At 37.4% G+C, this 14,158-nt stretch overlaps 1 protein-coding gene across 1 annotated transcript; it reads left to right on the top strand.

Moving 5' to 3' along the window:
- Window positions 1-2,272: 2,272 nt before the first annotated feature.
- Window positions 2,273-13,034, top strand: GPX7 (glutathione peroxidase 7). Its single transcript, XM_076338224.1, has 3 exons — window positions 2,273-2,506; window positions 9,681-9,942; window positions 11,849-13,034. The coding sequence occupies exons 1-3, from the start codon at window positions 2,300-2,302 to the stop codon at window positions 12,010-12,012; spliced, it is 633 nt and encodes a 210-aa protein (XP_076194339.1). The 5' UTR covers window positions 2,273-2,299; the 3' UTR covers window positions 12,013-13,034.
- The last annotated feature ends 1,124 nt before the right edge of the window (window positions 13,035-14,158 follow it).

Here is a 14,158-nt window from a genome sequence, read left to right as displayed (position 1 = left end):
TTTTATTAGGTTTAGTAGGCCAAAGAGTAAATTGCAAAAGTAACTAAATTATACTTGCTACTGGATACAGTCCTCCTAGATCAACATTTAGACATGCTAGCGAGCAAACACACACCAGTTTGCAAACCTGACTGGCACTTTTCCTGCAAGCTGAAATTTATTAGAAGATACCAGATTTAGTTCAAATAGTTGGATAGACTTTAATATGAAATGTCAGTGCAGTTTGGCTCTGAAAACTTGAATCATTATGAAGCCAACAGTCTGACGTGGTCTCTCTCTGTGTGTATTCAGAAACAATTCTTCCTTCTTTGCTGATGTTAAAGAATGTTTTATTGCAGGGAGCAATATAGAAACATGGCCTGAAAAGAGGAAGCTGAATTCTGCTGCCAGCTGGCCATTATTTAAAGAATTCCCAGTTCAGTGCCAGTGATCAAAACCTTTCAGATTCTGGGCTCAGTTTGTAGGAGAAAATATAATTCTGAAAGCCACTAAATTTTATCTAGAAATCAGAGACAACAATCATAAAGCTGTAGGAAGCAGATTTTATAGAGTCCCTTTCCAGAGCAAAACCTTGCTTGCCTCGTGTTGCAATATGATGCCTCATTTTCAGTCCCATACCCAAACTACTCATGCCTCAAAAAATGTAAAAGTGCATTGTAGATTTATTTTTAATTTTCTGGCCAAAAAATGTTTATGTTGGATTATTTTAATTGTTGGAATGATTTTTTAAAAATTATTTTTAGGAATTACTAGGTTTTAAAAATTTATTTAAATGTATATACTATATTAAAGCCCTATTCTCTGTCTCCAGCTGTGTCTGAAGAAACTCTAAAGCTTCTTAGATAATTTATTTATAAAATAGGGAAATTGTACTTGACTGTCATCTAAAGGAAAGGTTCTTGGTCAATACTACAGCCAGGAAAGTATACAGAAAGATAGCACTTATCTGTGAAGATGAGAACTTCAGATTCGTAGCACAGTGTATCTTCCCCATAGACAGCATGGTAGAAGATTTTCCGTCTATATATTTTTGTAGCATATTGCATTATTTCTTGATGCTGGATGTCTACTTAAGCTGCAATACATAAACCCATGACAAATCTGAAATGTTTAAAAACTATAATTAAATTTTTCAACTAGTTATACATGGCTTCTTCACTTACAGTAATGCCACTTATGCTTGAATTACCTAACCAAATTTAATCAAGATGTCAAAGATCTACCAAAACTCAGTTTGAAAAAAAAAAAATCACAAAGTGAGATTACAATATGTAATTTGCTCTTCAAAAGATAGATTTCCAATATGCCTTGGATGCGCTACTTAATTGTTTTCTGTAAATCACTACATTTTGCTTTTCTTTGCCAAGAATTATCAGAATCACAGGCATGGGGGACCAGTTTCTCAGTCCAAGAAGAAATCAATGACCATCAAATGCTTTCTAGTGTTGTTACTTTATATATACAAATCCTTTTCTTCCAGCAGGCATAGTAGCAAATTGTACAAATGGCTATTTTTTCTTGCAGACAACCCAAGAATGGCATCAGTGCACTGAAGCAGTGGTTTGGCTCTGTATATCTGAAAGCTTTGGTACCAAATTCAGTTCCTGATGCTTAATGCCTCCTTCTTGCTTAAAAACCCTTTGGTAATGTGGTTTCTCCCAGATTACACTGTGAAGACCAGTGGTCTGGCCACTCACTTCTCGCCAACCAGGTGCATGCAGAGACTAATTTCTTGAAGGCCTGGCTAATGGTTCCCCATTTGACATGATACTCTGCATGGCGTGTTTGTAATTCTGTTTTTGCTGACTGTATGCTGTGACTCTTGTTCAGAGCACTTGCATCAGTAACCGCTAGCAACCAAGCCACTGGTATCCTTTGACATTACACCATAGTTACTAGATGCTATAGTTAGTATACTAAAAAAAGGCACTTGCAAATCCGTCAAAAATCACAATAACTCTATCCCTGATTTTCCTAGGACATAGTTAAAGCAGATCTCTAAATCTGACTGGTATCCCACAGACACATACAGTATTACTGTTCTTGACCCAACTAGCACTTTCGTTTGTCTTGTACCCATAAATGGCCTTACTTAATACACCACTACCACCATGAAGCACTCAATTTTAGAGTATTTGAATCCTCCATAAATACATCTTCCTGAGGTCTGGAATGGACACAGCTTCTGCTAAGCCTCTGCAGAAGCCAGACTGTTGCAAAACCTCCGTTTGCAGCAGTCCTTTCTTTGCGGCAGCGCTTTTCTATCGTGGCAAGTGTCTCTGCAGCACGGCCGCGCAGCATGCTAGATCCTGAGGGCAGTGTGGAGCACAAGCCTTCCTTTTCCTTCCCCAAAGTTTTCCTCATCCCTCTAGCCATGCTCCTCGCAATTGCAGCATTCCTGCTCTTAGCATTTTCCGCTACGCAGCAGAAAGAGCCTGATTTTTACACTTTCAAAGTTGTAAACATCAGGGGCAAGCTAGTCTCTCTGGAGAAATACAGGGGCTCGGTAAGTCTGCACGGAGATGGGCAGCCCTCGCCCTGACTCACTAACCAGCCAGTCCTTGCATGTCTGCAAAACCCAAGTGGGGGTGGAGAGATTGTACATTAACTTGGTGCGCGCATGCAGATAGATTCGGGTTTACGATTCAGCTTTAACTGATCTGGAGTGTTGCCTGCTTCCTTTGATACCGCGCCATAGGTCTTTGCACTCTAAATAAAACGTTTGCAGTCTAACCTCTGTGTGTCCGCGTCTTTTCCTTGTGCAGGCTGCTGCCTGTAGACGTGGCAGGCAGGGAATGCCTGCCTGCCTGCCTTTCATTCAGCAGGGTGAATTGCACTGGGTTGTGGCTATTAAATTTGAAGCTCAGGAAGTTTGTACCTTTGTATAACTTACTTTTGGAGCTTGCTTCTGCCTTTTAACTGCATGGCTTTTAGTAAATTATTTTTACCTAAATCCCATTCTGTTTTAATGTTCTGCATTAAAAAAAAAAAGATGGCATTTAATCAGCGGCTAATGGAGTTAACAGATTTCATCATAATTAGTAAAAAAGCAAGAGACGTGATAAAGCAGTTATTTTAATACCAGCATCTAGTGAAATTGCAGCAACATCATGCTATTCAAGTTGTCGCTTTTTAGTGTGACAGAGCAATATGAAGAAAGGCATGTAGACACACATATACTTTTATGATATCTTTTAAATTCCATTCACATATTACATTCAGGAGTTCTAGGCAGAGCTTTCCTTCCCATTTTAAGAACCATTTCCTTGAATGTAACCTGATTTTTTTTTTTTTTAGTTGTTTGACCATCTAGGAAAGATGGTCAGTACTTGTGGAAGAGTGAAAAGGGAAGTTAGCACACGGGGCACATAATACTATAAGCTCTCATAGCCACATTCACAAATTACAGAAGCTAAAATCAACATAAAGCCCACAACTGCCACCCTTGGCACTCAAGTGACACATCTTCTGTGATACAGCCAGGCAGTCCAACAGCTTAGCTGCTGCCCAGAAGGGCAGGCACTGCTTCTCACTTTCACCCTTACTCCAGCTTTGTGTTTCCACCTTCCCTTTTCCCCTCCTCGGGTACTTCACTGAGGTGTCTTGAGCTCACTAGTCCACAGCAGCAGGTGACTAAAACATTGGCAGGAAGGCAGAGAAGGCCCACAGGAGGAGATGCATATTTTTCTGAGCTCAGTAGAAAGGGATACCGGTAGATTTGGACCAAGTGAGAGGTCTGAATCTTATCTGGTCAAAGTCCTCCTCCCCCTCTGTTCACAATTCAGATAGAGCAGAACTGGTACCATGTACACTCAAATATCTATATTGGAAAAACCATGGAACCTATTTAATATTAAGCAATATTTGCTTTTTTTTTAGTTCCTTCCAAAGGCTCTGTCAATAAATCCTGTTTTGTCTGCAGGTCATCTGCAAATCTGTCTAAATAAGCAAATACCACCTGTAGCTTCTCTACCTCAGGGCCAGAATCCACATGGAAAGGATTAAAGGGGGAACTCAGAGGAATTCCTTACAGCCACCCTGCAGAGAGCTGAGGGTGTTCATGCTCTCTGGAACAAGCTGCAAAGCCTGCCCTGGTATCTCATGAATACACCAAGTTAGGGGTGTGTGTCTGTATCTCCAATGGTGCTGTGATACCAGGCCCTCCTCGAGGTGTGACTGATTTCATAAGGGAGAGCTCTAGAGCCGTACCTTGGAAAAGGTAACGCCATTGGTGAATGGTACTCCTTGGTCTCTGCTAGGCCATATGGAATAGTTTATTCAAAAAAAGTGATGACCAGCTTCTGTATGGAACAAAAAGATTTGCATTCAGAGAGCCTATTAATGTTCAGGCTAGCTGCTGTTTGAGAATGCATGTGCACAATTTTAAAGAAAATTATAGCAATAAATCACATCCCTTTCTGTCATTATGTTGTCAGAGCTCAATATCAAGGTAGACAAAGGTTAATTAAAACTCCCATTTATTTCTTAAAATAAACCCGCTTAAATCTGAAGTTAGGTAAGTAATGTTAAGAAGTAGGTTTATCATAATATTTTAAAGCTATTAAAAGAAAGCAAATAATATATAAGTACTACGTATGTGCTGCTGATGTTTTAAAGAAAGTGAGTCTCTAGTTAGCCCCTGGAACAATAGTCTGCTAATTGCTAAACCTGCTTTTAACAGCCTTAAGCTTTCTGGCAGATGTAGAGAAAACATTTTCTTCAATTCAGTCACTCAACTAATTTAGTTAAATAACTGCTTAATTTGTAGTCAAGAAACTAACTGGGAATTGAAAAAATCCAAAAGCTTCCAAAGTATAAAAAAAAAGTCTGCTAATTCTAAGAACACAAGAACCATGCTAAGTAGAAACAATCAGTGCAATTCATGACTTGCAGAATCTTTCTTCAAGAACTATTATTAATATAAATTATTGTGTATTCAGGTCATTGAGATAATTTTTCTTAATAAGAAAAAAGTAAGACTGATCGATATTATTTCATTTTCCATTCAAGTGCATCTTGATACAAATCACAAGTACCCTCCGTTATATAGTAAATAAGAAATGTACTAACAATTCTGAAATAACAAAAATGAAAAAAATTAAGGAACAGATTTTTTTTTCTGAAATAAATGTGCACAGACATAACCTATCCTCCACTTCAATACAAATATCAAAAATATGTGAGGGAGTACTCCCTTTTTATGGGGGCATAAGAAATTACATTGTCAGGATGCTAAAAATTTGGCATGCATGCTACAAAATCAGGTGTGATATTACATCTACCTGAAAGCAAAGAAAGGGAGAACTATTACGACTGAAAAAAAGAGTACCAGAAGTGAAATGGATCAAAAAGCTGTCTGTTTTACTGTGTTGCGCAAGAAGGCCATCCTCCTATGCTTTTTCCAGGCTACCATACTGATGTTGACCCATGTACATTAAAAACGAAGAGCAGTGATGTGTGGTTGGAAAAGAATCAATGGCATCCAAATAAGATTAGTTTTCTATCATCTAATCTATCTACCTGTCTAATTCAATAAAGCTTATATTTTATTTTATCATCTAGATATGCTGTAAGAGACAATATTCTTACCAAAAATAGTATCTATTTGGGAGTCAGAACTCCCAAGCATCAACTGTTCCTTGCTGCGTTTATACCTATCTAGATATAGTAGTACCTACGTACCTGCCTGCCTGCCTTCCTACCTACCACACAGCTAAGTAGAGTGTGCTGAAGTGTAATTAAGCAGTGTTAGTGCAGTGCTTTGGAAATCTTGAACCAAAGGTACTATAATAATGTAAAAGCATTAGGCACTGTAACAATGTAAAGTATTATTTTACTATTGAGAGTAATGCTAGGGACTTTGCATCACACCTCTCTGCAATACAAGAATGTAGTATTACTGAATGTGCGTAAATACAGAGCATAGCTACTTAATTACTGTACAAAGTATTGCTATTTTTTCCATGAAGGTAACAACTCTGCGAGTTGGTGTAATCTGACACTTGTCGCTGGTTCTTCCATCAGTTAGATGGAGCCAGTTAAGAATCTCCAGGTCTAAAAACCTAAGTATCTACTGTCTCTGCTAACAGATCCACAAAGGGTTACTTGAAGCTGATAGCAGATTCATAAATCTCTCCAGGGGTCTTTTCCTCAAGGAAATACACTGGTGTAAATATTAAGTAAACCAAGAAATATTTTTGCATTGTTAAGTAAATGAGTTCATTACTAGAATGCATGGGTTTTCTAAGCAAAGGGAAGGAAAGGATAGTATTAAGAGGTCAGACAACAGCTAATACAGAATTCAGCTTAAATTAAATAATTTTTGTAAGGTCCAGGATGAATTGTTTGCACTGCACACTAGGTGGTGTACTTGACTTGCACTCTCAGAGCCTAAAGTCAGTCAAGAGGCATATTGAACTTAATTTAAATCATTAATAGTTGTAAGAAATCAAAGTACAGCCTCTTCATGAGAACAAAAAGAGTGACAGTTAGTTATTAGAAATAAAATATAGACAAAAAAGAAATCACCGCATTTAATCACTTCTAGTACCAGACACTTGAAAGATAACTTGGTAAAGATTTTTAAATGATAATTTTAAACTTTCCTTGTGAAATACTAATAAATCTTGAATTTTTTTTATTATATGTGTTAGTTATACTTTTAGGAGGTTTGCACTATTAAATTATGAAGTTCAGTAATAGAATGCATTTTTCTAAGGAAAAAAGAGAAGCAGAATGTGTCTGCCATTCTAAGAACTGCTGCATGTAGTTTCCTCCTATTTTGTGGGAGAACGTTTGGAAGTTTGCACCATTTGCAGCGTGAGCTCTCATGCCTTTCACCACCATGCTGAGTAATCACTGGTTTCAAACAGCTGTAAATTAAAATTGTTGTTTCTTTTTGAGTGAATTCTTTCAAGCCCTCCTAACTTCAAAATCAAGTAAAAGTTATAAAAGCTTGATTGTTTTCATTGGCAAGTCATCTTTCATATCTGTTATAATATGAACATAATACTTACATAACCTTATTTCCCCCAAACCTCCAATGATAAATTCTTATATTACCGTTGTATGGATAAAGTACTAATAGATATGAATACAGTAAGGTATATGAATATTTCTGCATCATGAGAATGCTGGGTCTTAAACTATATTTAAAAAAACCTCTAGAATTTTATATGAAAGAACTACGTGTGACTTCAACTCTTAGTGTTACAATTCATCTTTACTTCAATCATCCTAAAATACAGTTGTCACTATGCTTGGTAAACACAGATTATTTAAAAAGAACAGAACTGCCAACAGTTATTTTTTACGTCCAATATATAAGTTCTATTTGAAATGCTGACAGTCTGCAACAGGAATGCATCATAAAATTATTACCTCTTCTCTGAAAAAAAAAATCTAATTATACACCATGTCTTTGGATGTTTTAGGAGACTGAATTTAAAATTTCAGGTAGAGCTTGTAAATGTAGTCTGAATTAATGTGATGCTTTGGAAGTTAGCTAGATGGCTCCAGATCATATTTCATATGCAAGTGTACAGGGATTGCTTAGATTGTATTCTGTTGACACACTACACCACAAAGAAGATTACATCACCTTCTGCTTTATAAGATTACCTGTCTTCCAGGGAAAACATTGCAGCTCCAAAACCACTTTAAATATAGCCATATACCTATAGAAGGTACAAAGTACACAAAGTAAGTGTTAATGTTTAACGTAAGAAATTATAAACACCAACATCCCCTTAACTTTTTATTTATTCATTCCTACCCCTTCTAAGGGATTTCATCCCATACCTTACCCAGATTGTGGGCTTTTATATGCCAGTTTGTTTTCTGGCCTTAAAAACTCTATACACATGTAGTCATTTATTTTTCATATAATTTATTGGATGCAGTCTATTCATATTTCCTATATACTTTCATATTTTGTATAAAAACATATACATAGGAATATGGAACAATAGTAACATTAGAATCCAAAATTTAAATTGAGCAAAGCCAGTGGTCACAGACATGAAAGTATGAGACCTGGAGTCAAGATTTTTTACTTCCTTTTCTTGCCTTGCAGCTACTTGCTGTGTAATGTGATCAGGTCAGTTAATATGTACAAGCATCAGGCTTTCCTCTTGCGGCATTGGGCCCTTCAACACTGCTGTCTCACAGTGGCAATAATGAAACCAACATGCCATCTTCTATGAAACTTCCAAACTCTTGTAGAAAGATCCAATGTGAATAGCTACTGTTGTTGTACTAGCACTGGGGAATGTGTTGGCTACATTGATTGAATTAAAACTTTTTTTGCAATTTGAGAATGAAGGACCAGCTTCTGGGCTGATGTATAATCTGTAGAAACCCACTGGATTCAGTGTAAACCAGGCAGAATTTCGGTTCCCAAATCATAATGCTTTTACTGCACTATGCCTAATTTTAATCTAGGTGGGTAGAAACTTTTTTAGTATTATAATATTTATATTGCCTTATGACTTTTACAAATTGGTCTGAAAAAAGGAATAGAATGTAGCTATATGTAACAGAAACATCACTATAAAGTGCATAATGCTATTTTTATTAATAAAACCATATTGTATCTAAAAGATCTATGACATTCAGCTTTAATCCTCTCTCAAGAAAATATTAGAATGGCCTCAATTTAAGTACGAGTGGCAACTCTCACAAAATTTGTAAGAATAATAAAAACTAAGTCTAAAAATAAATTCTAGAAGTTATTTAAGGATAAAATATCTCAAAAACCAATGGAAAGCTCTTCAAGGCTTTGAGAAACTGTGTAATATGTGTCAGCTCAGGGTTAGATCACTTAATCTCCCCAAGAAATTTTTGGCAGAATCTGTTCCACCATGTATTCTCCTTACACATCCCTCTATTTTCCTATAGTGCTCATCTGTGTTTGGCATCTTCCTCTCTGCTGGATCTGCACAGGCAGAGATACATGCCTGGTGGTAATGTCTGAATGACACAATGTGCACAATGTCAAAGATAATCAGCTACAGGAATTACTTTAAAGGATAGTGGGCATAGTCATCACTTCTTGGAATCCTAATTGAGGCAGTAAACCTTTAGGCAAAAGCTGTTGTCATTTTCTCACAACTGAGTAGATTTACTCTGGAAATAGTGGGAAATTTTACAGTCCATACTGCATAGACCAACCCAAAATCCTGTAATTGCTTCTATTAACTTCCAGGTCAAGACATCTACACTAGCAGTGATAAATGGATCAGCCAGTTCTGTATGAGTACTAAATTCTGTACAAGGAAAGATGCTGCAGAACAGACGCGTCACAACAGATAAATAAACTACCAAAATACATTAATTTGCAAGTTTCTTTCATGCAGCTTGGTATATCTTAGCTGGGTGGTCATTTCTTAAATATGCTTAGAAACTATCCACAAGGCAGAACGGAGAAACGCAGATTCTCTGTAAACTGAGAATTAAGATTGTTTAGCAGTTTATTGATTATCTTCATGGTTGCCAAATGGGAATACATAAAAGAAATATTAAATCTTCCTGCTGTGAACAGAACTCAAAGTAGTTTCAAACATAAGTGTTCAGTCACAGTTCTCTAGACATTCTCATTTTTTGAAAATAATCTGCATCCCAGCCTACTTGTTGGAAAACTAACATGTGCAGCACATTTTTTAATCTCTCTTGTTCTTCAGGTGTCGCTAGTTGTCAACGTTGCAAGTGAGTGTGGGTATACAGATAGCCACTACAAGGCCTTACAACAGTTACAGAGAGACCTCGGCCCATATCATTTCAATGTGCTGGCATTCCCATGCAATCAGTTTGGGCAGCAAGAACCAGACACTAACAAAGAAATTGAGAGTTTTGCGCGAAAGACTTATGGTGCCTCCTTTCCTATGTTCAGCAAAATTGCAGTCAGTGGAGCCGGTGCAATTCCTGCCTTCAAGTACTTAATTGGTGAGTAATCTGGACCATTGGAGGGTTTTTTCCCCAGTCTAGAATTCCTCTGACACAAAGTACCACCTGACAGAAAAAAGATATCTATGACTGTGTTCACCAAATCATAGCGGGGAATTGTCAGGCTCAAAGAGGTCAGAAGTCATGGAGTCCATCCTCCTGCACAAGGCAGGATTTCTCTCTGCCTCACCCCTGACAGCTTTGTCTAACCTTCTAAAAAAATCTCCAGGGATGAAGACACTACCACAACACATGCCCTGTAAAAGCTAGTCTAATAAACCTCTACATGGAATACAGATTTTGAAATATTGTCCTGTATGCATACAACACCTGATCTTCTTTTTTCCACTTTGCAGTCGTATAAGTGCTTCTCCTGTGACACGACTGCTGCAGGTTGGATTTATAAGATTCATCTCAAGAGCTGTAGGATAAGTGGAAGCAAAGCACCTACATAATTTACTTCAACAAGCAAAAAGTGAAACCAGGCACTAAGAGATGTCCTTGAATACTCCCTTTCTCATTCCTTGCCAAGCATTGGAATAGCCATACTGTACAGTTCCTCCAGTTCTAATCTGCATTATAGCTAGCACTGAGACCTGAAGAGGTTTTGCTGGTTCTTAGCAGACAGCTGACAAAATACACTGTAAAGCAGGATACTCTATCAAGGCACTACTTTCTTTATCAAGGCACTACTTTTCTTGCACTGAATGAATGCTCTAAATACCATTTAAATGCTAAACTAAAATGTCAGTCTTTATCCAATGTGAAGGAAATGTCTTCCAGCAATGATATATAATAAAGCCCAATATGACATAGTATCACCTGAGCTGCATTATGCAAGGACCGTATCCTTTCTTTTCTCTAGCACCACAGTGTTCTCCCACATACCACTGAATTTAAAGGAGGGTTGGTAGTGTTATTTTTGACTACCCCAAGCACGCCTCCTTCCAGGTGTCTGTAATGGATCTTTCTGCTAGCCAAACTTCCCTTTAATCCTCTTCACATCCTTCCATTTGTGTTTTGCCCAGCGCAGTTGTTACTGCAGATATGTCACATGAAACTTGCAAAACTTCTGTTTCCCTGTTGGTCCACACACAAACAGAGGCTGCTGGAGGCAGTATATTTATGCAGCATAATGACAAGATAGTCAGCAGTGTAGGTCTGGCTGTGTCTTGATGATACTTTGAAATATCTTCTGATTCCTTATGAAATTTTGCCCAACGTATAAACAATGGAAAAAGATGCTAACTTGTCTGTAGCATCTGTACTTGTGCTATTAGTGAGATGAGGCTCCTGATTGAAAATCCTGAAAATTTTGTTAGTCATGTAGCAGAATAGTAAAGTATAAGAATGTGACTCACGTAAAATGAGTATGTGGTCATGGAGGGAAATCCTCACCTGTAGTAGGTGAGGATTAGGAGGAAACCTCCTGGAACAATTTACTTTGTTATTTCTTCATGTAGCATTTCTTGAAACATTCTTCTGAAGCACATGATACTGGGTACTTTTGGAGGAAAAATTCTGGATAAGCAAGCAAATAATCAGTCCTGATACAGCTATACTGTTATGCCAAATTCCATTTTCCTATCAATGTTCAACTATTTCAGATTTATCTAAATAGCAGAGACACGTGCACACATGCACGCACACACTTTAACACCGATTACAGTGCTTTCTCCTGTCTCTGTCTCAAGCTTGACTGTTTCCATTAGTCTCCAGGGGGTTATTGTCTAGTTAAAGCTCCCTGTCTGTCAGAAAATTAATCTTATTATTCAGTCCGAACTCCCTCTTAATTTTACATTCCTTCTTCCTCTGAGAGGGTAGTCATCAAATTGACATGAACAAATGTCAGGAATTGGCTAACGTGGTTTTCTTTTCTAAGGTTCCACTTTTTTTTTGCCTGTAGATTCTACAGGAGAAGAACCAACCTGGAACTTCTGGAAATACCTGGTGGACCCCAATGGGAAAGTTGTAAAGGCCTGGGACTCTACTGTCTCTGTTGAAGAAATAAGACCTTATGTTACAGAACTTGTAAGGAAAATCATCCTGAAGAAGAAAGATGAATTATGACTTTCAAAAATCCCAGCATGCCAATTACATCTTTATTGAGAATTAGAGCTGGAGTTTGTCTTTTCACATTCCAAGAGAGAATATATGGGGAAGGGAAATTATGACCAGTGGAGTCTACATTCATCATCCTAAGAATGTAGAAAACAGCAAGTTATCATGGTCAAAGTAGTTTAATTTTTTTCTCCAGCTGAATTCAATTTGACCTTTCTGGGAACAAAGAACTCATCAGCAATTGTTTCTTTCCCAATTCAAATTATTAATTGTTGGTGACACTACAGAAAGTCAGTTCATGTTCCTGTAGGAAGAAGGCTCAGAATAACAAGAATTTCCTCATTGGGATCTCACTGAGATCCACAGTTCTGTTGTTGTATTTTGATCATGAACTGAATGAAAAAATAAAGAGTAAAAAGTGCATGATTGAATTAAGGCATGTGCTAGGAAGAGGGCCAAAACAGATACCTTCAAACCAGGCAGACTTACATAGATATATGTCTTTCTAGTTACCAAGGCCAAATATATTTAATTTCATCTGCCTAGAAAGTCAGTTAAGAAGGGCATGGGGAAAAGACATCTATAAAACTTAAATGAAAGAAATGTGAAGACAAAGTCTCTGTAAAAATTCTCCAAAAGCTATGAGAAGAATTTCTGCATTTTTTCACCCAGTAAAGATTATCAGATGATATTTAAATAGCCATTTGAACATCTGTAGGACCAGAGCCTATACGAAATGGCTATCTTTCTTCTATTAGCATTTTGCCTTAGAAGAATTACTCTTGCCTCATACAATTTATGTTAAATTTATTTTTCAATTTATAACACCATCCGATTTTGCTGCACATACAGACAAACATTAGAGAATCAACATTTTTCCATGGAAATAATTTTTCAAATGTTTAATTGTTGCTTAATGTTACATTGTTTAATGTTACAAATGTTTAATGGCACCTTTCTCAAATGTAGCACTCGGGCATCTGCTCAGATTTCAGACGGCAGAACTTCTTAGCTCATACTAAAATAATAACACTAGCAATTACAGTCTCATTGTTCTTTGCAAGAAACCCTTTGAAAATCTTGTCAGCAAGAACTCTTTTTATCTCAACAAAAACACAATGTACAGGTCCCCTGCTCTTAACCCTGGGATGCTTTAAGAAGAATCTAGTCTTGTCCAATTGCAGTATTATTGACAAGTGAAAGCTTTTTTTTGCTTTGTAATGCTTTTTAAAGTAGCACAAACAATATTTGTCCATATAGTTGTCAGCGCCCACATGTACAAATAAGCCTTAATTGACCTGACCATTGTAAGAACTTTTTCCAACTCATCACTGCCATTATAGCTCTTCAGTATCCAAACAGGCTCTAGTTGAAATCAAAGGCAAGTATTATGGCATGCACTGGCTTGCAGAACAGGAGGGGAAAGAAGAATAGTGAATAACTATTGGAAATAAAAGGGTTGATCCTAGAGTACATTATAGTTCCCATGCTTGGACAGCTGCTGTCTCCTGAGGTCTTGGATTCGTTCTACGGAGTGGTCTAAGGAAGTAAGAGCTAGAAGTACTTTAGGATTTGCAGAAAGACCCTGAAGGGCAGAGATTGTACCGCACAAAACAAACTCAATTTGCCTGAAAGAAGCTGAGAGCAAGGTTTTTTAGTTTTTAGTGAAAAAAAAAGGGGGGTGGAAGAGAGAATAAAAGGAAGAAGTAACAGAAATGCAGAAGCAAAAAGAGAGATCAAGGAAGAAGGGAGAAATGAGGAGGAAATGAAAAGACAGTTTGCAGCCAAAGAATCTTTGGGACAAACGGGGCATGGAAATGTTCAGGTCATATTGATACTAATGAGTATGTTCCAAGGTATATCAGCTACTTCTCACTTGGAGTGCAGGAAATTGGTGCTCGTGGCAGTGAATATGTCTGTATTTTCCTCCTCTGATGGTGAGAAAAGTGAACTCTATGGTTCATTCAGTCATTTAGTCTATTCTTACATGAACTGCTCTAAGACAATGGTTACTAAGGATATCACAAAGAAAGGAAAATCAGGCCCAGCTGATACTGTGCTGGGACAGAGAATCCAACTACTAGAAAAGGAGGTCTTTTATTACTCTATAGACTGTTTCTCTTTTCTCTGTCCATTGATACTAATGCAATGCTTC

The sequence above is a fragment of the Aptenodytes patagonicus genome, chromosome 5, assembly GCF_965638725.1.
Source record: "Aptenodytes patagonicus chromosome 5, bAptPat1.pri.cur, whole genome shotgun sequence".
NCBI lineage: Eukaryota > Metazoa > Chordata > Aves > Sphenisciformes > Spheniscidae > Aptenodytes > Aptenodytes patagonicus.
Note: the sequence above shows the minus strand (reverse complement) of the source record. Positions and strands in the feature narration are given on the sequence as shown.